We start from the raw sequence: 25,113 nt of genomic DNA on the forward strand, positions 1-25,113 counted from the left end.
GCAAAAGTATGTTAAAATGTATGCATGCTCTCTCTCTCTTATATAAGAGCTTAAGAATGGCTATACTGGAGGTCCATCTAGCCCAGTATCATGTCGTCTGATAATAGCCAATGCCAGATGCTTCAAAGGGAATGAACAGAACAGGGCAATTATCAAGTGATTGATTCCCTGTTGTCCAGTCTCAGCAACTGGCAATCAGAGGCTTAGGGACACCCAGAGCATTGGGTTGCATTTCTGACCATCTTGGCTAATAGCCATTGATGGACGGACCTATCCTCCATGAATATATCTAATTCTTTTCTGAACCCAGTTATACTGTAGGCCTTCACACCATGTTGTGGCAACAAGCCCCACCATTTGACTGTGTGAATAAGTTCTTCCTTTTGTTTGTTTTAAACCTGCTACTTATAAATTTCATTTGGTGATCCCTGATTCTTTTGTTATGTGAAGGGGTAAATAATACTTCCTAATTCACTTTCTCCAGATATTTCATGATTTTATAGGCGTCTATCATATCCCCCTTTCAGGGCCCGAACATAATATTTTCAGGCCCAGTACAAACTTGTAACATGGGTCCCATCCCACACACATACCACAGTCCCTCATCCCATACATACAATCTCATGAGTCATAAACATTTTTTTCCTCATGGTAATGGGGGTTGCAGCCTAGGCCAGGCCCCCCAGGGCCTCTGGGCCCCAGTAAGTATACCCTTTCCCCCCCACCCCATGTGGGGGCCCTGCCCCCTCTTAGTCATCTCTTTTCCAAGCTTAATAGTCTCAGTCTTTTTAATCTGTCCTCATATGGAAGCGATTCCATACCCCTCATTATTTTTGCCCTTCTCTGTACCTTTGCCATTTCTACTATATCTTTTATGAGATGGGGCAACCAGAACTGCATGCAGTATTCAAGGTGTGGGTATAGCACAGATTTATACAGAGGTAATATGATATTTACTGTATTATTATCTATCCCTTTCCAAATGCTTTCTAATATTCTGTTTATTGCCTGATATTTATACAATTTTAATGTTGGAGAAATTAAACAACTACCAAGATTTAGAATTAATGTAAACTGAAAATTTGGAATACCAAGAACATAACTTGTGCTGCATTCACATGTGCTGTTTTTAGAAGGGAACATTTGATTGTGTAACAAATTTTGCCAGCCTGACTCACAATGGATTACAGCAATCTTCCATTAAAGTTTCCAACAAAATTTTTTCCTGTAATCCTGAAAAACTCTTATTCTCAATAAGGGCCTGACACAGAGTGTACCTGTTCTATAGTGCCCTTTTCTGGTGCTGTAGGTAATCCCGGCCTTAGTTTCCCCAAATATGCCCTTAATAAGTAAAGTGAGGCTTTACATAGGGAAAATGCCTTTTCTGAGGATCTGCTTTATTAACCAAATGTCCAGTGAAAATATAAGCAAATCTTTTCCTCAGGGTCTCAGCTGGGAGACAGTCAATCTTAGTTTGTGTTCCCCCCTGGGTCCAGCTATCCCCTCCTCCATCCAGATCCTGTATCTGCAGGGTTCTCTTGCCTCTGGGTTCCTTCCCAGATATCAGGCATCTAGCCACTACCTGAGGAGAATTCTTTCCCGAAGCCAGGGATCTGCAGCTCTTCTCTGGGGCAGCATGTAGTTCTTGATAGGCTGGACTTTCTGCCACTGTTTGGGAGTTTCCCTAAGAGCACACCTCCTAGACTCCTTGCTCTGGTGAGCATTCCTTGGAACTCCTCTTCTCACCTTTCTCAGAAACATGAGCCCTGGTAACCCTTTATCAGCCTAGCTAACTGCCAGCCAGCCACCAAAGGATTCAATTACTTCCTGCTGGGTCTGAGTCCCTTACAGGAGGCTTATCACAGGTAGGCTTGTCCCTGACACCCCGGAAAGAGTCACCCCTGTGACAGAGACAAATCATAAGCAATTAAGCAAGAACTTAGTGAAAAAGTTTTTTCTCTCTTAGAGTATGTTTACCTTTTGAGCTGGGAGTATGATTCCGAGCATGAGGAGACATACTTGAACTAGTGTGCTAAAAAGTGTGCATAGTATAGTGTGCATAGTATAGCTGTGACAGCACAAGTAGTGGGATGGACTATCTACCCCAAGTACATACTCAGCCAAGACCCAATGTGCAAACTCGGGGCAGCTAGCGCATCCTGCTGCCATGGCGACAATCTGTGTGCTGCAACTCATCCCTGCCACACCCTACCTGCCTCCAGTCCTACCTTCCATGTGCCTCTTATGCCAGGGCTTTCAGGGTGTGTGCATGTGTGTGTTTTTGGTATGCAGTCTTATGGCAGTCTTCCAATCCCTTTACGCTGCTTTGACCCTTTTACCCAAAAGTAGGGGTGAGAATCTCACCCTATGACAGGGTGGCAGGTTCTGGATCCTGCATAGGGATGCAAGGCTCTTTTTGCTGACTCAATATGATATTAGATCAGCTGAGCTCTGGGAGGGTACTCCTAGAGTAGAAAAAGTTGGAGTGTCTCTTTGAGATGGAGGAAGTTAGACACATGGACAAGAAGGATCCTTCAGGGAAACCACTAGGAACAACCATGCTCAGGAAGAAGCTTATACTAAGGTTTATATTTCATTGTTGTTTATGGAAACAATATAGGCAAGACCCAGAAAGGAGGTAACTTTGGACTATATCCAGTGCGTGTATACGCCATTTGGAAAAGAATGGGAACCCCCTCTTCTGCTTAGAGTTCAATTGAGAATGCCCAGACTTCCCCATCCATATTCCTGTGTAGAGACCACATGGAGTTCTGCTCTGTGGCAACCCAAGTGTGCATGAAATCCCTATATCCATTATAATTACACAATATCCATTTTCACCCTGTTGGTACAGTCTCTCCACTGCTTGCCCCTCTCCCCTTACAATATTTGCCTGCTTGTATTGGGGAGCAGGGTCACAGTATTTGAGTCTGTCAACATTTATCGAATACTGCCTTTGACTTGTCAGAGAAGGTTTAGCCAGAAAAAAATCCAGAGAGAATTTCAACACAGAGGCCCCAGTTCAGCAAAGCGCTTAAGTACAAATGTAAGTTTAAGTGTGTGCTGAAGTCCATTCCTATTAAGCAGCACTTAAGCACACTCCAGTGGGACTTGAACACATGCTTGGAATTAGAGAAAAGGATAATTTAGTCAAAGCTGAACATTTCCTGGAGACCTGTTGGATTCAATGACATTTTCCTTGGGAAGGTTTTGAACGTCTGGAGCTATTTGGTCACTTCTAACAGAAGAGAGAGAGACACATTGAAAACCTTGGTTTTTTAATCCAAAAGCAAGTATTTTGACATCATTCTGTTTCATGAAAATGGTTGAAAAGTTTTGGTTTTGATACAATGCGGAAAAATAACAAAGTTTGAAACCTTAAAAGTTGTTGCAAACAGAAGTGTCATCCTCCAGACAGTTTTACTTAGAATTATGCATCTGCTTATTATATATTCTGCTTAATCAGGATCTGTAGACGGCCAGCATTATTTCATTCTTTTAGGATGTGAAAGACATCTGAATCTCTCAAATTAGTTACCATGTAACATTAAATAGGGACAATTCAAGCACATCAGAGGATCGCTGTAGGCCATTTGACTGGGGGACCCACCATGTAATTATTCAATTATTCCACCCAATGAAGAGAACAGGAATGCAGAACTAGGTTTGGGAAAAGGCAGGTGCAGCATTTAGTTGTGGCATCCTGAGAAAAGGTGCTGGAGCAGCCCTCAGTTAGGGACAGTGGGCAGCTTCGAGTCTCAAGGGGCAGCAGCCAGAAGTCTCTGAAGCTGATTCCAGTCGCAGGGAGTGACAACATCCAGGTTGCAGTGATTGACTCAGAAGCAGATCCCAGTGGTGGAAGCAGCAAGTAAGGCAAGGGCAAAGAGGATCTTAACCTAATTCCCTATTCCAACTTCTGGGGGTGGGGGTAGGGGGAAGGATAGGGCATCTTAGCAGGCAGTGTCTAAATGTGGGTCATGAGCAGCTACAGAAAGTCTTTTCTGGGTGAACAAAGAAGCTGCTAGGCACCAAAAGCCTCTTTATAGTCACTTGACTTGCATCATAGTTCACTCACTGCTCAATATGTTGTGTGTAAGTAAAAGCAGCCTCCTACCCCTTCCTCTTTGTGGGGTCTCTTCCCAACTCTGGCCCCCTGCCTCATCACGTTTCACAGCCTGTGTGAATTGCTCCTTATTAAACATCAACAGCCCAGATAACTAAAATCCAACAAATAACTGAAATTCAGGCAATCAAAACATCAAATACATTAATTCATATGAGCCAGCAGTACTGATAATCCTACATGCAAATATAAATTAGTCTAATACAGTTTTTCATATTGGGTTAATCTGTTAGGTAAAATTAATGTTACATTTTACACTATATCCATTTTCACCATGTCAAAATGGGGTTTGTTTTTTTTTTATTAAAAAAAATGAACTTGGTTGGAGGAAAAGTGGACAGTCTGCTACAGGACTATTACATATGTTTTGTGAAGAATTAAAATTGTTTAATTTCTTGTAGAAAACCCAATAGATTATATTGTCTGTCTTCTACTTTATCATTTTTAAGAGTTGATGATAAATCTTCTAAAAAGCCTGGTACTCATACACTGGACAGAATCTTACTGAAAATTGTGAATTTTAGTTCTGAGAAGAGTGAATAGATCAATTAAATTAATTACATTAAGATTTAGATTTAATTAAACAGAAATTGAAAGGTACAGTGTCAAAAGTGAAATCCCTGCAAGCTGCATGGAAACTTTTAAAAGACACCGTAAGAGAGGCTCAATTTAAATGTATACCCCAAATTAAAAAACATAGGAAGAGGACCAGAAAGTGCCACTGTGGCTAAGGAACAAAGTAAAAGAAGCAGTTAGAGGCAAAAAGGCATCCTTTAAAAACTGGAAGTTAAATCCTATTGAGGAAAATAGAAAGAAGCATAAACTCTGGCAAGAGTGTAAAAATATCATTAGAAAGGCCAAAAAAGAATTGAAGAACAGCTAGCCAAAGACTCAAAAAGTAACAGCAAAAAAAATTAAAGTACAACAGAAGCAGGAAGCCTGCCAAACAGCCAGTGGGACCACTGAATGATCAAAATGCTAAAGGAGCACTCAAGGAAGATAAGATTATTGGGTAGAAACTAAATGAATTCTTTGCATCAACCTTCACGGCTAAGAATGTGAGGGAGATTCCCAAACCTGAGCCCTTTTCTTTAGGTGACAAATCTGAGGAACTCTCTCAGATTCAGGTGTCATTAGAGGAGGTTTTGGAACAAATTGATAAATTAAACAGTAATAAGTCACCAGGACTAAATGGTGTCGACCCAAGGGTTCTGAATGTGAAATTGCAAAACTATTAACTATGGTATGTAACCTACCATTAAAATCAGCTTCTGTACCAGATGCCTAGAAGTTAGCTAATGTAATGCCAGTTTTTAAAAAAGGCTTCAGAGATGATCCCAGCAATTACAGGCTGGTAAGCCTAACTTCAGTACCAGGCAAATTGGTTGAAATTATAGTAAAGAACAGAATTATCAGACACACAGCTGAATATGATTTGTTGGGGAAGCGTCAACATGGTTTTTATAAAGGGAAATCATGCTTCACAAATTTACTAGAATTTCTTGAGGAGGTCAACAGACATGTGGACAAGGGTGATCCAGTGGACATAGTATATTAAGATTTTCAGTAAGCTTTTGTCAAGGTCCCTCACCAAAGGCTCTTAAGCAAAGTAAGTGGTCATGGGATAAGAGGGAAGGTTCCTCTCTGAGATCAGTAACTGGTTAAAATAGAGGAAACAAAGGGTAAGAATAAATTGTCAGTTTTCAGAATGGAGAGAGGTAAATAGTGGTGTCCCTCAGGGGTCTGTTTTGGGACCAGCACTGTTCAACATATTCATAAATGATCTGGAAAAAGGGGGAAACAGTGAGGTGGCAAAATTTGCAAATGAAACAAAACTACTCAAGACAGTTATGTCCAAAGCAGACTGTGAAGAGTTACAAACAGATCTCACAAAACTGGGTGACAGGGCAACAAAATGGAAGATGAAATTCAATGTTGTTAAATGCAAAGTAATGCACGTTGGAAAACGTAATCCCAACTATACATATAAAACGACAGGGTCTAAGTTAGCTGTTACCACTCAAGAAGGAGATCTTGGAGTCATTGTGGATAGTTCTCTGAAAACATCCACTCAATGTGCAGTGGCAAACAAAAAAGCTAACAGACTGTTGGGAATCATTAGAAAAGGGATAGAAAATAAGACAGAAAATGTCATATTGTCTCTTCATGGTATGCCCACATCTTGAATACTGTGTGCTGATCTGGTCACCCCCTCTCAAAAAAGATATATTAGAATTGGAAAAGGTACAGAAAAGGGCAACTAAAATGATTGGGGTATGGAAAAACTTTCATATAAGGAGATATTAGCAAGACTGGGCTTTTTCAGCTTGGAAAAAAGACAACCAAGAGGGGATAGGATAAAGGTCTGTAAAATCATGACTGGTGTAGAGAAAATAAGAAATGAAGTGTTATTTATTCCTTCTCATAACACAAAAACTAGGGGTCACCAAATGAAATTAATAGGCAACAAAAGGAGATATTTCTTCACACAACACAGTTAACCTGTGAAACTCTTTGCCCAAGGATGTCGTGAAGGCCAAGACTATAACAGGATTAAAAAAAGAACTAAGATAAGTTAATGAAGGATAGGTCCATCAATGGCTATCAGCCAGAATAGGCAAGGATTGCTGTTTGCCAGAGGCTGGGAATGACTGACAGGACAATTACCTGTTCTATTCATTCCCTCTGAAGAACCTGGCATTGGCTACTGTCAGAAGACAGGATACTGGGCTATATGGACCATTGGTCTGACCCAGTATGGCCCTATTTATGTTCTTATTAAAAAACAATACCAGTGACAAGTATTTTGACACTTGACTACCCTTCATCTCTCATACAGAAATACAAAATTGGGCTGAGGAGCTTCTCTCAATATTGAAATGTTGTTTGTAAATTTCCTTTTTTTGTGTGTCCATAACATTTTAAAATATTAATTTGACTCCATTCCTATAATTATGTATTGTTTGTACCACAGTAGCATCCACAGCATGCTAAGGGCTATCTAAACATATGGTGAGACTGAGTCTCTCCCCCAAGATCTTACAATATAAGCCCCCTAACCTGTCAACACTTACCCACGTGATCAGCTTTGTGCATGTGAGCAGTCCCATTTATGTCTGTATGTACCTAAGCCTGTCTACACTGCAAGTGAGAGATGTGATTTCCCTGCTCGTGCATGCGTACTAGTGCTAGCTCCCACTGAGCGAGAATAAATAGTAGTCTAGCTGCAGTAGCACTGGGAGTGGCAGTGGACTCCCAGCTGAGCTGTGCCAAGTTCATACTCACCATTTCCAAGCGTGCTTGTACTCGGCAAGTACACTTGCAATAGAAGCTGTGCTTCTATTGTCACTGCCAGAGCTCCCCTGGCTATGCTGCTATTTATACTCAGACTAGCTCCATAGGAGCAAGCGTGAGTATGTTTACAAAAGCAGGGGAATCACACCCCCACCTTGTACTGTAGACATAGCTTAAATGTTTCAGGGTTCGGATCCTAAGATGGGTGACCAAGTAAGGTGGGAAAGTGTTTTTAAAAAAAAAAAAGCAACAATCCCAATTGGCTTTTTACAAAGGCTATGTCTACACTATGGGCGCTATGCTAGTATAGCTACAGTGCTGTAGCTGTGTGGGCATAAACCCGTAGTGTAGATGTAACCTATATCAACAGAAGGGTTTTTTCTGTCCTAGGAACGTCATCTCCCTGGACAATGGTGGACGAAAGCACTTTTCCATTGACCTAGTTGCATCTACACAGGGGGTTAGGTTGGCAAAGCTACATTGCTCAGGGTTGTGCGTTTTCCACACCCCCTGACTTACATAGCTATGTTGACCTAAGATTAAGTGCGCACCAGGCCTTAGTCCTTGCTAACTGGTTTATGCTTTTGTAGTCAAAAGAGTGGAAGTGGGTTTTGAGGAGGGTTTAAAAGATGTGAATGTTTTGCTTTTCCCAAGGCATAGCCTAGCCTGAAATAAAAAAAACCCTGGCAGTTTAAAAAGTGTCCATGTTTTTTAAAAAAAGGACAGCTTTTTGGGGGTGAACTGAGAGGCTGGCCAGAATTTGTCAGTGAAAAGGCTGACAGTCTGATTGAGACACACAGACTGAGGGAGCAGGCTTCAAGCAGTGTAGGCTGTTTCTTTTAACTTGCAAATAGGGAATAAACCAGACTTGCTTGGGTTATGGATCAAGGGGTTGTTAGGTAAAGGAATGTGTGTGTAGGTCTCTTTGTTATGTTAAATCCACTTGTCTAAATGCTGTGTACCTTTGGGGCAAAATAAGCCATGCTTTGTTTTGAAGTAGTTGTTTCTGTATCACTGCAAAACACATGCTGTCTCTGGCTCCAGGAGGATAGCTTTTTGCAGGTGCCAAGCCCATTCTGCTCGCTAAATAACACAACTGGAAAACCACAGGTAATCTGGAGACCCAGTTGGAGATGGTTGGATCAATTGATCCCACCCTAAGGCAAAGTGGTAGGCCTGCTACGTGACTGGGGTGCACTTGAGGGACCGGAAGAAGGTCTCGGCAGGGGTAGCTTACTTAGGGACCATGACAAGTTGTTCCAATGGTTAATTACCTTCACAGTGAAAAGTTCCAGAGGGGTAGCCATGTTAGTCTGTCTACAGCAAAAACAACAAGAGTCCTGCAGCACCTTAAAGACTAACAAATTTCTGCGGGCATAAGCTTTCATGGGCTGCAACCCACTTCGTCAGATGCAAAATGTGCATCTTATTTCTAGTCTGAATTTATCTGGTTACAGCTTCCAGCCATTGAACGTTTTGTTCTTTGTCTCCTAGATTGAAGGGCCTTCTATAATCAAATTTCTGTTCCCCACGTACATACTTATAGACAGTGATCAAGTTTCCTCTTAACTGTCTCAAATTATCAGACTTAATTGGTGAACTCCTTTGTGCTTACACCCAGGCTCCTCCTTGAGAATTAATTCTCAGCTCTATTGTAGATGCACTGCAGCTCAAACCTCTGGCTGTGTCATACATAACATTGTTCTTGACTTTCAGTAATTCTGTAAAATTCTGTCTTGAAACCTGTATTGAGTGCTGCTCTGCCGCTTGGCTACACCCTAAAATTGGGCCCTTTGAGAGTTCCTCTCATGATCAATGGGATCTTATATTGTTAAAACATTAAATCCTGTGACCTGAACACTGTAAAAGGAATTGCATTCATTGTTTTCATTTCATTTAATCTGCCTTCCGCTTTATTCAGTACACTATATTTTACAGGCCTCCTTTTTATTTTATTGTCAATGCATTAAATTAGAAATGTTTTGAACTACTGTGATTACAAAAGGCACTTGTGTTGTCCTTTCTTTGGAAGCCAGTTGCCATATTTACTGACTCATTTATATAATTCTCAGGAAGTTTTGAAGAAATTCACAGGAAAAATTAAAGCCTATAATTGGAAAGGGCAGAAGCAGAACAAAAAACAACTGACGTCCATAGAGTGTATTATGCAAATTAGAGTGGAAGTTTTGTCTTTATACAAAAATGAGTGGCACCTCAAACTTGGCTTGGTGAGCGTTTCTTGTGTAATTTCTCTTGATTTTCATCCTGCTATTGTTTAAACAGACATGCAGATTGCCAGCTTTTACGGTAGTTTCTATGATTGAACCATGATTATAACAGACTAGTGAGCTGAGTAGCCAAGTGTGGCGCTTGCCTGGAAGATTGCCTGGTGATGAAGAAAGGCCTATGTTGCTCTGCAGTGTCTCAGAAACTTGATTAGAAATTTGACTCTTGGAATCTTAAAACTAAAATTTTAAATGTAATGTGTACTGCACCAATGTTCACTTTCCATAGAAACACTGCTGCCCAGTCTCTCCGCTAACCACGTCAAGCTGAGCTGCTGCCCAGACTCCAGTTTTCCCATGGGAAGCCCAGCTGCACCAAAGCTCCAGTCTCCCTGCTGCAAGTTGGGAGCCAGAGGAGGGAGGCGGGGGGATCAGTGAAGGGATATGGGAGCCTGGGCAGCAGCCCAACTCATTGTGGGATGTTGAGAGCCTGGGATCAGGCAGGCTCCTGGCAGGGAGTGGAGAGTTGAAAACCTTGGGGAAGCTGCACTCCTGGCAGGGAGCTAAGAGCCCGGGAGCAGTCAGGTTCCAGCAGGGAGTGGGGAGCTCACAGCAAGAGCCTAGGCTCTCAGCTCCCCCCACTGCCCTTCTTGAGTTGGTGGAAATGCCCCTGGTCAGGACATGCAACCCTGACAGAAGGAGAGTAGTGTGGATATGCACAACCACAGTAATTACTATGGTGGCTGTAAGTCAACGTTTCTCAAATGTGACCTCTGTGGCTGCAAGTGGCCACCAGGAGCTTTTCTTGTGGCCACGGGTGATTGAGGGTGGGGGGCAAAGCAGTGGCTCCTCCCCCAGGGCCTTCAGCAGGGGTTGGGCCCTGCTACCTTCTGGAGACACAAATACTGGAGAAGCAGGCAGCCAGTGAGTTCCCCACCTTCCTGGGGGCGGTGAGTGGCAGGCTTCAGCCGTGGGGCTCCATCCCCTGGTCACAGGGTCTAGCCCTGGGCTCACCACCCCTCCCACATTGCCCCCAGCCCCTCGCTGCCTCCCACAATTCCCTATCCATCCCCCCAGGCTCCCGCTGCCTCCCTACCCACCAGGGCTTAATTTCTACCTGGGCTTGCTGGGGCTCAGTAAATCTGCTGTGAAAGTGATATTTGTATGTTTGTTAATCTAACTTTTCACAGCAGACTTAGTGGCTAGGTGGGAGGCTGTGGAAAGTGATATTAACATACAAGTATCACTTTTCACAGAAGCAGTCTTACTAGCTACCAAGTCCTTAAAAAAAACCAAACAAAAACCAACCATAAAAGCAAAAAAACAACAACAAAAGACAAGAACATGTATTTCTATTTTGTTTAGGTCCAGTAAAGAATAGAAACAACTGTACATTATTTTTATTATTGAGTCTGCAAAAAAAAAATCCCATATAAGTAGTCAGGTCACTTTAAAGTCTGTCGCCACCTGGAGTTGTCCATGAACAAATAAACTGACCTAGTAAGAGAGAGAGGAATGCCTCTGTCTGGGAGTGTGTCAGAATCTGGCCCTCCCTTCCCTCAGGGAGGGGCGTTCAGGAAGTGGCTGGCTGGGTGGGAATACTTCTGCCTTCAGTCAGCCCTTCCCCAAGGAGCTGAGGGTGAAGGTCTGTTCTTTTCTCTGGTCTGCCTGCAGGTGAGCTGTTCTGCTCCCCTTTTAAACACCTTCTCCAGCCTGTGCATGCCTTGCAGGTGTGGTGGGATGGAGCTGGCTGAGTGCAGAGCTGCCCCTTAACCTCCTGTTGTCCCGTGTGGGGTTTGTATTCCCTATCACACCATCCCAATCTCCCCTGTCTGTGTTAATTCCTGCTCGTGCTAATTTTTCACGAGTGTTGCTCCTGCCAAAATTAAGCTGCCAGTTTCTACAAGTGAGGCTGTCTCCTTAACCCCTGGCCTGAAAATGACGGAGTGCAGAGGGGCAGCTTGAGGCATTCTGACTTTTAAGGATTATCACCCATGAGCTGCCTTCTATTAGTTCACCTCTTATGGCCTGTAGTAGTGCTGAGTTTAGTTGGCTAGAAGTGATATCTTGGAGTGAAGAACAAAAAGGCACATGAGTGACTTGCATGTTTCATTTTGCTGCTCTCTGGTATACATAGTGGAGAGATTTGACTGCCACATGGAATAAATAGGTTTTTGTTTTGATTTAAGTGTGTAGGTGTTAAAATGAGAGTGAAAATAATGTTTTTTATAGTACTTGGCTTATCCTTACTGATTATGTTATATACATATATAAAAAAGATAACCTTCTGTGTAGCACAAATAATTAAATAAATTGATCTATCTTTTTGCTAATGAGTATTAGCATGTTGGAATGGAGCCAGATTCATGCAATCAACATTGGCTTGAACACAGAAAGTCAGGGCCAATCCATGCCTTCTTGACAAGTTAACTTTGCAACACTTCTGCTTGGAATGTATGAGAAAACAGTGTCTGCTTCAAAGGGCACTCCTAATGTTCATCTCTTTTTAGATAAATTTCCCAAACTAGGTGCCCAGGCTATGTCTTCAAAATGTGTAGTCACACTTGCAAACATGTAACTGTGCATGCAAAACATATATTGTCCAACATGTGACTTATAATTACATGTGCAAATGCCTGTTTTCTGTACGTTTATTTTTTTGAAATGTACCCCTTTAATCTACATATTCACATCCCCTTCATTTTATATTTTACTCAAAAAGATGATGCAGGTTGTATATTTTAATTTTAATATTTGTGTTTTTTAAACAAGGCAGCTTTTACTCAGGGAAGGCTGTGTAAAATCCTGGAGGCCTCTATGCTTGTGTAACATAGGAAGTCATGTAGCTGTTACATCTGTCAATACAAATCTCCTGTAGCTAGGGCAATGGTAGAAACCTGAGGCATTTGGTCATCTCAGATATCAGAGTTTAATTGTGTTTTCCACAGAATTCTACCTTCATCATCATCCTATCTCATATGTGAAATGGTTTGGATTAAACAGGACTATCAATAAGAGTAGTAAGTGTGGACTTTGTATTGCAATGGTGGATGTGATTTTTCCACTCTGATCCCACACTGATCCCACAATTAATTGCTATTGTTTTAACAAAAGGATATCTGAATAAAGCCCAGTTGACCTGGGAGTTGTGGATGTGCTGATCTGTGACTGAAAAGCAGCTGGTCTTGTTGTGACTCCTCTTTTCCTCATTCTGTGCTCTGGTCTTTGCTTTTACAGTCAATCTTTTCTCTCCACCCTGAGTTACTACTTCTTTTCACATGCCTGGCCTTTTACCTTACATCAGCTCTCTTACATTCTTTCCATTCTCTCATGCTGGATCAAGCTACCACTGTCACGTAACGTTGCAAACTGCCCTACTCTGTCACCATCACCGTTCCGTCCCTTAGGTAGTCTTAAAATGTGCTATTACAAGTGGCATAGCGGCTACTGGAAATCCTTTATATATAGTTAGACCTTTTTTAGGAGGCCACTTGAGACCAGCAAATATCAGTTGCTTAACAGAAGAGATCTTATAAAGGCAGAACAAGATTATGCTCAGGCAACATTAAAAAAAAGCCTATTAAAGATTAAAACATAATTATCTGGTGCCAACATTTATTTTTTCTAAAAGCTTAACACATGTTCTTACAATTTGTGTATTTGAGCTACATATGGTATAATCACTGTACTAAAATTACTACTAAAGTACTAAAATTAAAATTTAAAATTACTTCAGTGCAGTATAATTTTATTTTACATTCAGAACTGTTAGTGAAAAATAGTTCAGGAGTAAGGGTTCTTTGAGTGGAGTATTTCAGCATTTTAGTCAACATAAGTGATCTGGAAATGGCATAGAGAGTATGTTTATAGAGTTTGCAGATGATACCAAGCTGGGAGGGTTGCAAGTGCTTTGGAGGATGGGATTAGAAGTCTAAATGATCTTGACAAACTGTAGAAATGGTCTGAAATAAATAGAATTTAATTAAATAAGGACACATGCAAAGTACTACACTTAGGAAGGAATAATCAATTTCACAAATAGAAAATGGGAATGACTGCCTAGGAAGGAGTACTGCAGAAAAGGATCTGGGGTTATAGTGGATCACAAACTAAATGAGTCAATAATGTAACACTGTTGCAAAAAAAAGCAAACATCGTCCTGGGATGTATTAGCAGGAGTGTTGTGGCAAGACATGAGAAGTAATTCTTCCACTCTACTTAGAACTAATAAGGCCTCAACTGGAGCACTGTGTCCACTTGTGTGCACTACACTTTGGGGAAGATGTGGACAGATCGGGGAAAGTCCAGAGTAGAATAACCAAATGATTAAAGGTCTAGAAAAGCTACAAGGAAAAATTGAAAAAGTTTGGTTTGTTTAGTCTGGAGATGAGAAGACTGAGGGGTGACATGACAACAGTCTTCAAGTATGTAAAAGATTGTTTTAAAGAGGAGGGTGAAAAATTGTTCTCCTTATCCACTGAGGACAGGACAAGAAGTAATGGGCTTAAATTGCAGCATGGGAGATTTAGGTTAGACATTAGGAAGAACTTCCTAATTGTCAGGGTAGATGAGCACTGGAACAAATTACCTAGGGAGGTTTTTAGGAGCAGGATAGACAAGCACCTACCAGCAATGGTGTAGATAATACTTAGTCCTGCCTCAGTGAAAAGGGACTGGACTAGATGATGTATCGAGGTCTCCTTCCAGTCCTCCATTTCTAGGATTATATGTCTTTAATTTCATTAATTGATCCAAATATTTCCACATTGTGTGTGTATTTGTCTGATCTCTCTCTCTCTCTCTCTCTCTCTCTCTCACACACACACACACACACACACACACACACACACACACACACAAAATCTCAGCAACATTAACAAATACTCAGTGTTGACATGTGTGCTCCGCTTATATGTGTGGAGTGTTGTGTTTTGCTAGAGGTAATATGAAGCAATTATTAAAGTTTTGCATTATACTGCGAGGGAGATCAATGTGTTGTGTGTTTCTCTTATGTGTTGGAGGCAGATGAAAGTTTTTTTGTGAAGATGTGAGGTCAGTCACCATCAGTGGAGAGGTTGTGGGTGGGCATTAGTAAATGGTTAAGAGATGAGCCAGAATTTGGCAGACCCTTATTTTTAGAGGATATCATACCTAGCAACATTTTATCCCTTTTCGACAAATTTTCAGTTGGGGAATCATCCTGAATTTTTGATACAGCATGTATAGGATGCGTAATTGCTCCCTCTTGATGGGGTTGCTGGAATGCTGTGGTGTCCCAAACCTTCCTAATATACTTAGTAACATGCCAGGTGTACCATGGCTTGAAGGAAAGCACTGCAGAAACATTAGTTGCTAGGCCTTACATGTCCCAAAAACACTCACATGCATGAATCACACACAAAAACTTATGAGCAATAGTGATCATTTTGACTGAGGGAAAATGTTGAATACAATGGAAAAGATAGGAGAAAAATCATTAACTGTGTTTAATTGCAAAATGATTTTGCTAAATGCACACTCATCACTAACTGGTGGGGAGTTTTAACTATAAGGAAAATATGAGTTATAACAAGTCAGCCATTTATCAGCAGAAAGGAACTGAAGAAAACTGAGAGACGGGGAAATATTTTCCTTAAAGGGGCTATTCTTAAATTAATTTCTATTTATAAACAAAGTAACAGATTTAGTAACAAATTCCAGGAAATTCAGTCTTTTCCCACAACTTTGCGCTGTAAATTTGAGGAAGATGCACTGTATTCCTCTTGAAAAACAGAGGCTGAATATCTTCTTTAACTGCAAAATAGACTCCAGTCTTACATGGGTCTGCAATGCCAAAGAACTCGTATACTTTGGGAATACTTCTAAAATCCTACACCTTGAGGCTTCAGTAAACAACTCCCTAAAAAGAAAAAGGCAACCTGCCAGAGAAATGTTTCTTTATTTCCTTCACATGAGGAAATTTCCACGCAAAATTATTCTGGTCTAAGTGCCAGATGGGGCAAATTTCACTAGTGATGGGTTTAAATTCTAATATCTTATCACCATATTGGGCTGGAAATGGAATCAGTATATAACTGGATAGGGAAAATTCCAAGCTTGCCAATGGAACCCACCATTTGTTTTGCACCTTGATCTTAGACTTTCAAATCATAACATTTTTAAGCAGAGAAAAATATTTATAGAGATTTTTAGGTCTCCCTCTGGTCTCTGTTCTGCTAGGCTATAGTTAAATGTGCCCTCTATTTGGTATAGCAATTGAGCATGTGCTTAATTTTAATCATGTGTGTAGTCCCATTGAAGGCAAGAAGAGGGTTGCAGTTCATAGTTCTAACATTTTTTGAAGCTCAGCAAAACATATCTAAAACTATTTTTCTGTGGCATGTTCAGAATAAATGATATGGTGTGGTATTAAGTTTTTATCAACACTTATTTGGGATGATCTACTTATCTTACTGGTGACTTTGCCGGTGCAGTCATACCAAATTCATGCTAATATAACTGTGTATTCTCTGTGTGTGTATCTATATAATATACTATTTTTTTGTTTTCACTGCAAATGTGTCTGATGACTTGGGATCTTGCACAAATGCAAACTCTGAATGTGCCTTTAAGATTTTCCTGCAAAGGAAACTATTTCAGATTAAAACAATTTAAAAAAAGCATATATGGTTTCTAAGGATTTCAGATTCTTAGAAGGATGCCCATTTTATCAAGCTTTTCAATTTGGATGTAAGCCAAACAATATCCCAGTTATTAAAGGAGACAGCTTTTTCTTAATTAGTCATTTGTAAAGCCTGCAGCTGCCATGGTAATCCTTCTTCCCACCCCCACCTCCTACATATTCTAGACACTAATTCCAGTACTTGATTATTTTCAAAATATGAAGTCAGCTGTTTTGGACTGCAATGATAGAATTCTGTTCTGAAGATTTTCTTTGCTAGGTAAAGAGTTTCATGGGAAATAAACCAAAGCACAAAAGCTATTTCTGTTGTTTTTTTTCCTGGAGCAGTATAGAATATGTGCAAACCCTTCCTGCGTAGGAGGCATCCCAGAATTTTCAGAGTGATGGCATATTAAAGTTTCATGATATTCCTGTTTCTCTAAAATCAATAGGAACTGTAACTGTATCCCATAGAAACCATGACTGTGCAGAACAGGAGTTTAAGATCAGTCCGTCAAACAAGAGACACAGTGACTAATTTCTCTCTCTCTCGCTCTCTCTCTGATCTATTATATTTCTAAAATTCCAATAATTTAGGATGTAATAAAAATAAGATGAAATTTAATAGTGCAAAGTGCAAGGTCATGCATCTAGGGACTAAGAAGAATTTTTGCTATAAGCTGGGGCCTTATCAGTTAAAAACTGTACAGTGGCATTTTAGCAATCAGCCAGGTGTCCAAGCCACTGCCAATTATAGGGATGGACTATCAATTATGCTGCTTGCTGCTTTTAGCCATTTTCAGGCCTTTGCAGGAACTTGGCATAGTTAGACAGACTGGGAGAGGAGGATAGTAGACAGGATACATGTGAATTGGATTTGATTCTATGTGTTCTCTCTCTCTGATTATGCTGGGGGCAGATGTCTGTGAAAAACATGAAGCCTGGATATATTTTAGAATTGCAGCTATGGAGAAATCTATATATTAAATTAACAGCTCAAGACTGCTTGCTTAACAATTGTGTGTGTGTGTGACATGTCTGTAACTTTTGCTTCTGCCCAGTGATTAATTTTGTTTGGTCAGCTATGTAACCTTTTCTTGATTGACGTGTCTCTGTAACTTTTGGGGTATAAGAGGGAGGTAGTGAGTCTGAGTCAGCAGATCACTTCATGGACACACTGAAAAATCTCCAGGCACATGAGCCAGGACAGGTGAGAAGCCAGCTAAGTGCACAAAGCCCTGATGTGATATGTTCTCCATAGCTAGTTTGCCCCAAGGGGCTGGCTGCCACACATTGCACAAACTGGAGTTTCTAGTTAACTTTGACAGTTGCAGATAGTTCTGGGTTGATGAACATACATTAGTCCAGTGATAACACAGTAAACTCATGTGGTGATTCAGTCTGTATCAGTGGGTGTGGTCTCCTGGTTAGCTGGAGTTGAAGAAGGCGGCATTGCAGTCTGGTTTTCAGGGATCAGAGGTGAGTCTAGTGATACTTGGAGGCTTCTTAATGCGGATGATTTAAGGGCATGTCTAAAGTCTTGATTAAACTCCTTGAAGTGTTTCCCTGTTCCTCACTTCTGTTTTGCCTGGGACATTGTGTGTGATGACATAGATTGCACCTTCTGAGAAAGAGATGGAAAGTTGTGTGTCATCTGCATAGTTATAGTAGAGGGACCCATGATAGTATAATGATTTCTTTCCTGGGGTCTCCTATACTACACATGTTTATAAAAAAGAGAAAGAAGACAAGACTATAAAGACTGAGAGTAACTTATAGAAAAACACGCTAATAAACCATTGGCACCGTGTTAACAAATGAGTTACAATATGTTTCTCTCTGCAATTCAGTTATTTTAAGTAAACATTAGAAAATAATTATTCTCTCTGTATAGCACATTTAAAGTGATTTGTCTTCATGACAGGCAGGAAGAAACAAATAATGCCAAGATATTTACACTGATTGCTCCAGATATATTAAGAACTAACAGTTCTTAAATATTACAGGTTTGCTAAATGTTTTACTTGGGCAATATGGGTCTAAAATGCTGCCTAAAAAGCTACAAAAGGGATGAAGGTTGTGGAGAATCAGGACCTTGGGACCTAATTTTACCTTTAGACTTGAACCAAAAACTCTCATTGACTTTAATGGGAACTGCACAGATCTCTCTGAGGACAGAACTGGGCTTTCCGGGTTTGCTGTGGTGCAGTGGTGGCTTAGGTTAAACAGTGAAGAGAGAAATCACAGTCATTCCATGGGAAACATTAATTCATCATAGTCCTTATTTATGCTCAAAGACATTAAGGTCAGATCTTCAGCTAGGGTGAATGGCTATTAGCCAGATAGGCAGGGATTGCTGTTGCCGGAAGCTGGGACTGGGCTACGGGATGGATCATTTGATGATTACCTATTCTGTTAATTCCTTCTGAAGATCCTGACGTTGGCCATTGTCGGAAGACAGAATACTGGGCTAGATGGACCATTAGTCTGACCTAGTATGTCCATTCTTATATAATATCACACCAAGCAAGTCAGGGGGTTAATTAATCATTTAAATTTGCATTAATAGAATCTGGAATCTGATCCAATCTGCATTCCTAGAATCTGGAATCTAATCCAATCTGCATTACTAGAATCTGGAATCTGATCCAATCAAAACTTCCTCAAAGTGTCGAGTGAGGATTTAGGGTTCTGGTTTGGGCCTGCTAGAGGGTTCTGGAATGTGAACTTCCTCAAAGTTTGGGGAGGTTTGACTCCATGATTCATTTTGGGTTCGTCTCTGGTTATAGGAATGTATTTTTGTTGAATTGTGAAAACAGTGAGATTTCCTGATCCCTCATCCTCCTCTCTGCATGCACATGCAACCGTGGTAGATCAGGTTTGACTCATGATAAAGGGGAAATTCTTGTGAGAGTGGTTTCAGTAGCATGGAGGCATCAGAAGCCAAATTATCAACGCTCAAGTTGAGAGCTTGAGGAGAGGCAGTTTAGGGAAAGGGAATGTTGCAGGCTTTTGAAGACCAGTGGATAGAAGGAGAGAGGATAGTATTTAGAAAAGCAGATGGTACTGAGAACACTTTATTTTCCAGGATGGCTGTTACAATCCTACAGCTCATAGGTATAGAGGAAGGATCCAGAGAGAGAAAAGCTGGCAGTTAAAATCAAGGAAGAAAATGTTTATACAGTGGAACATAATATATACATCATTATTTTAGAAATCCATTAAAAGGTAATGAAAATTCCTAATCGGGGTCCAATATGATGTGGCTTTATAAAGACCTTTCCTGACTTTATAATGAGTGCTACATAACTAAAAGAATGTTTCTGTATATTTTTCTGTATGAAGTATTTTCAACAAGTGTGTTGTGTTCCAGTGATCACAGTTGATTTAAAATTCCCTTGCAATATGTTATTTAAAGTTCCAAAAGTACATATGTATTGGAAGAATAAAAAATTGCATCTCCTGTATAAGGGTATGTTTGTGTAGAACTACAGTAGGTCTTTTTGTTTAGGAATTTTGAAGTGCATCAGTCAACATTCAGTAACTTCCTTAGTGGAGAACATATTTGATCTGTATGTTTCTACTTTTATTTTTTAATACAGTTTAGAGGGAATATCATTGGGTTCTAAATTTAAACCTTTGGATGTTCTTAAAAACTTTTTTCCTTGGGGACAAGAGAAGCAGAAGCACATGTGTATTAGCTACTACTGAATGGTCCCAGATTCTAAGTGCATGGAATCAGTCTGCTATATTTTGCTATTTCATAGTATCGATGAGCTAGATGCAGCCTCTTAGAAAGCCATTTTAATTGTCTACCTGACCTGTGGCAGGATCTTAATATCTTTAAATCATCTTCAGTACTTGATTATTAGTATTTGACTAGAAGATTTCTACCAGCAAGGATTTTTTTTTCAGAGGCATAATTTTCCAACTGTAGTATCTAGATAGAGATGAAGGAAATAGTCACAACAAAAAGAGAAATAACTTGAAATGGTAAGAAGCCTTGTGCATATAATTAAAAATTTAAAAATTATGTATCACAATTTATTTTTTCATACAGAAATTGGCCGTTTATCCAGCAATTTCCTTATGAGCATGAAAGGGGCATGTGCCTAATGAAAATTCTCTTTGAAATCTGAAGTTTCTCAGTTTGAAATTTGGCATGTTCCCTCAGCAAAAATTGCCATTTTATGCACAGACAGTTCCAGGATATATTTTAATAATGTTGATGATAACCCTAGAATATAAGTCAGAGGATTCTGTGGTTGTTTTCCCTTGTTGAATATTGAGCTTTGAGCTTTTGGAGATGTGCGAATGAAAAGAACTGTAAAACTGTATTAATGAATGCAGTGTTGTTTTAGCCATGTTGGTTCCAAGATATTAGAGATACAAGGTGGATGAGATAATATCTTTTACCGGACTAACTTCTGTTGGTGAGAGAGCTCGAAAGCTTGTCTCGCTTGCCAACAGAAGTTGATCCAATAAAAGATATTGCCTCACCCTGTCTAACTGTTTTAATAACGGGTACATACATACTGTTTTAATAACGGGTACATACATAACGGGTACATACATATATATAGCTTATCACTGTTTTTAAGAGACAACCCCTCATCCTTGAACAGCCTTCCATTTCCTTAGTTTATCCTCTAGCCAACATGTCCTGGAGGTCGGATATTGCAGTCACCAATGTTCTTTCAGAGAAGGTCTGGACAGAATGCTCTTCAGAGCCTTTCAATGCCTATCCTAATCAGTGGGAATTTTATTTATGAAGCATACTCAGTGGATTTTTCAGCAGCCCAAGATGCTTCCTCTCCCTAAAACCTGAAAATGCTTGCAGATTCCTCAGCACTCCCAGGCATTGTTGGCCACCACAGCAAGAGATTGATAATCAAATGCGGATCTCCTCCTACATGGCATTTGTACATTTCTATTTGTACATAAAAGTAGAACAAAGTCTTGTTAAATTTCCTTGCTACATAGTCAGCATAAAAAAAGTAGGTCAGAAAATGTTTAAATGAAAAATGTGTTCTATATTTTATGTCATTAGTAAATAAATGTGCATCTTACACAAAGCTAGAAAATGTAACTTATACTCACCGTTCTCTTTTTTTAATGCAGGGTGGATTGCAATGCTGGGAGCTATTTGGCTGCTAGTGTTAGCTGATATCCATGATTTTGAGATGATACTAAACAGAGTGGAATGGGCAACACTTCTTTTCTTTGCAGCACTGTTTGTTCTAATGGAGGTAAGAAGAATTAACACAAAAATGCAGTTATTCTCCTTTATTTTGAGCCTGTGATTTCTATAATTTGGACAGTTAGAATTGCAAGAGGCACTTGAGTTAGGGGAGCAAGCGTTATCCTGTATAGAGGGCTCACCCAAGAAGTGGGTGAATGCTCTGTAATATTTCACATAATAGTTAAGTCATAATAACAGAGAATAGAATTATGGAATGGTGAGAGCTGCTCTGGAGTCAAATCTCATTTTTCATTATAACCCTGATTTTTGTCCTCTTCCCCTTCCACTTCCATAATTTCCAATAAAGAGAGGTTTAATTTAAAACTTGTCACATGTGCTCCATGTGAGCAGACAATTATTTTTAACCAAGTTTAAAGTTATTTAGACAAAGCCATAGAAAAATCAGGAGTTAGTCGCAGTTAGAAAACACATCACTTTTTCTCATATCCTGGCTGCAAAATGGTTTGTCTGAGAAGCTTCAAATGAGATTTGTTTGGAAGCTCTGTGTGGTCTAGCACGCAAGATCAAATTTCAAATACTGAAAATCATCATTAAAATGTTGAGTGCAAGAGGTGCTTGAATAGTTTGTGCATTCAGTTGATTGCTGGTTGATTCAATCACATACGTATCTTGTTTGATTCAGTATTTCAGAATGCTGATTGATATTTTTGTTTTGTTTTGGCACAAATGTTTAAAGAATGGGTGTTCTTCATAAGAATACCCATATTCACATGCAAACAGTTATTTGTGCATGTGCAAGGATGCTCATTATTTACTAGTCATTATTTGTTCTGTTTTAAAAGTTTCAGTCATCCAGTCATGGTGCAGAAATAAGGCAATTATATGGCCTAGGTGAACAGTCACACCCCATGAATAGTGACTAGTCAAAATGAGCAGTTTTATAAACAACTCATAATTTGAAATTTGTTTGCATGAATTTTTAGTCAAATAATTACAAATAGCCCATAGATGTCTATATCTGTATTTATTTATGAACAATTCATCAACAAAAATGGGCTAAATTTGCAGCAAATATTTGTCATGAATAATTCAGCTAGTTCTATTTAATATACTAAATAAGGAGTTCAGAATCTAGTAAACTCCTGAAAGGTTATTAGAGGCTCTGATCATCAGAAAGGTTGCAATCAGCTTTATGGTGTTCACCAGAACACTAGTTCATCTATTGTGACCCAGTGCACCAATTAATGTTAATGGGCACTCTGACACATGCAGCTTTTAATGCTGTCTATTTCCAAATTTGTTAGTTATGATTGGGAATCCATACTGAAGTCACATTATTTTTATGGTGCAAGCATTTTCTGTAAGTCAAATTCTCTAATGTTGTTATTTACTGCTTTACCTTGAGCGTAGACGTTTTTATATGAGTACAGCGTAACTACACTGCAAAGTAGTAAACCATTGTTGAAAGAGTTTTACCATGTATTGAAATTTTGCAGTTACTATTGATATTGATATCATTCAATGAAATTTTTTTTTTCTGGTCACTGATGGATATTGGAAAAATGGTTAACAAAACAAAATTTCTTCAGGCTCTCTGGAGCCATACTATCATTAACTCATAAAACAAACTGGCACAGATGAAACGCTGATTGGAAACGTGGCAACCACATTTAAACTCTTCCCCTTACAAAAATTGGGGAAACAGCTCTATTGCTGATAGCTAAATGCTGAGAAGTTTATTTTTGAAGTGGGTACAGAGTATTATTCAAGGAAAAGCTCAAATTTCATTACTGTTGTTGCTACTCTATACGTTTTATTAAAAATATGAAACTTTTAAAGGGGCACTCAAGTAAAATCCAAATTTTGATATGTTTAAAAATGTATACAAATGTTTAATCATTTTTAAGAAAAGAGACTTTTCTTTCGATTTAAACATTCCCTTCTGGTGTTTGTGTAGTAGTGTATAGAGAAATTGAATTAAACGATGTAGTCATCTGTTTTCTTCGTACTGCAACATTAAATGCAGAAGAGATTATTTCTTGTTCCAGGGTCAGCAGTGAGGTAGCTGCCATTTTGTTTTTCATTTCAGATGCAGAACATTATATAGGGAATCACTGTGCATTCTCTCTCTTTCCCTCCCTCCCTCTCTACTATATCTATTCTCTCTTTTTCCGAAGTAAAAGTAATCTAGACTGAAAGTACAGTTTTTCCCTTTGTACCTGTTTAATTAATGTACAGTACAGTACTGTTCTAGATATTTTAACTCTACTTTGACACAGGGACTTACTAAGTAGGACACTACAATTAGCCTCAATTCTTTTTCAAGGGTGCCATGGTATTTTGATCTTCCATCAGGGATGACACCAGAAATAGACATAAAAACTTATAGCAGCATCAGTCTCCCTAATACCAACAAAAACATGGATGTTCGGTTTGAGCCCAACTTCCAGATTGGAATTTGAGCATGGAACCTACGGGTCTAGAAGGGAGACTGTGCTGTCCGCTGAACCACACTAATATCCCTGGATCAACTGTATTACAGCAGGTGCAGCCTTCTGCTTTTTTGTAGCCTTCTGCTCAGACAGAAATTGTTTGACTCCCAGTTGCTCATACTCCAAGCTACGCTTCAGTGAATATTCTCCATGCTCAGTGAATATTTTCCATATTCAATAGGTGAATGGAAAGAGTAAGAAAAGAGGTTAGAGCTACTCAGACTGAGGGTTCTGTTTACTTTGAAATGATTGGTTGTTCTATTAAGGTCATCTCAATTGTATGTGTCCTGTGCCTCTCATATCACTGGCATGTGTTGACTACTCTCTTTCCCCTGTGACCTTCATGTAGTCTTCTTGTTCAATAACCCACCTGAGCAGTTGGTCCTGGATATAAGGAGGCAGCTGGAGTTTGAAAGTTTAGTAGGAAATGCACCTGAAAAAGTCTGAAATGACGGCTCCATTGTTGCTTAGGTTAGCACAGGAAAACAATTAGAAGAGGGAAGGCTCTTTGGAGCTGCCAGTAATTCTCAGAAGCTATGAAAATGTAGGATGTTTGTATTTGTAACAGACGGGCCATCAGCATTAGGTAACAAAATTTGTATTAACTGGCTGATAGACCTGCTGAGCCTTGAGATGGGATCCTCAAAAGTGCATGCCAACCCCATTCCGGCATATGGGACATTCTGGAGAGGGAAGTGACACTCCTTCATTATGCTGACTGCCCACAGTGTAAGATCCCTTAAACCTATTTGCTAGTGGCATAAGTTAGAGCAGCCCCATGACTGTTCTAAATCATGCTGGGACGAGGCCAGCAAAGCATCAGTGACCCATAACTGTCTCGTCAATGCCCTCTCTCCTCTTCTGCTAAGCAGAGCCCAAAGGCGAGAACTGAGCCCAAGATCTGGTAAAAAAAGAAGAGTTTGGGGAAAGTTGAAGTTGGAAGGAGCTGGCCCCTAAGGAAAAACTGGAAGCTAAACACTCAGTGTGATGACCTTTGCACATCCCTAACTAAGATGGAGGCAGTGGAGAATAGGTTTAGAACTCTGATTTTTTTCAGCCTTTCAGTTATCAGTATTCTCACTTGGTGGGGTCCTAGTTTCTCCATCCATAGTCTG

The 25,113-nt window shown here is 39.8% G+C and overlaps 1 protein-coding gene across 1 annotated transcript in view; it reads left to right on the forward strand.

The window, feature by feature from the left end:
• Positions 1–25,113, forward strand: part of OCA2 (OCA2 melanosomal transmembrane protein) — a 259,682-nt gene that overhangs the window by 144,802 nt on the left and 89,767 nt on the right. Inside the window, exon 18 of the mRNA XM_067559931.1 lies at positions 21,425–21,552. Coding sequence (XP_067416032.1) covers positions 21,425–21,552 — 128 coding nt within the window. The remainder of the gene's footprint in view (positions 1–21,424; positions 21,553–25,113) is intronic.

The sequence above is a fragment of the Emydura macquarii genome, unplaced genomic scaffold (assembly GCF_026122565.2).
Source record: "Emydura macquarii macquarii isolate MOO-44397 ecotype Brisbane River unplaced genomic scaffold, CSIRO-AGI_Emac_v2 contig_2207, whole genome shotgun sequence".
Classification (NCBI taxonomy): Eukaryota; Metazoa; Chordata; order Testudines; family Chelidae; genus Emydura; species Emydura macquarii.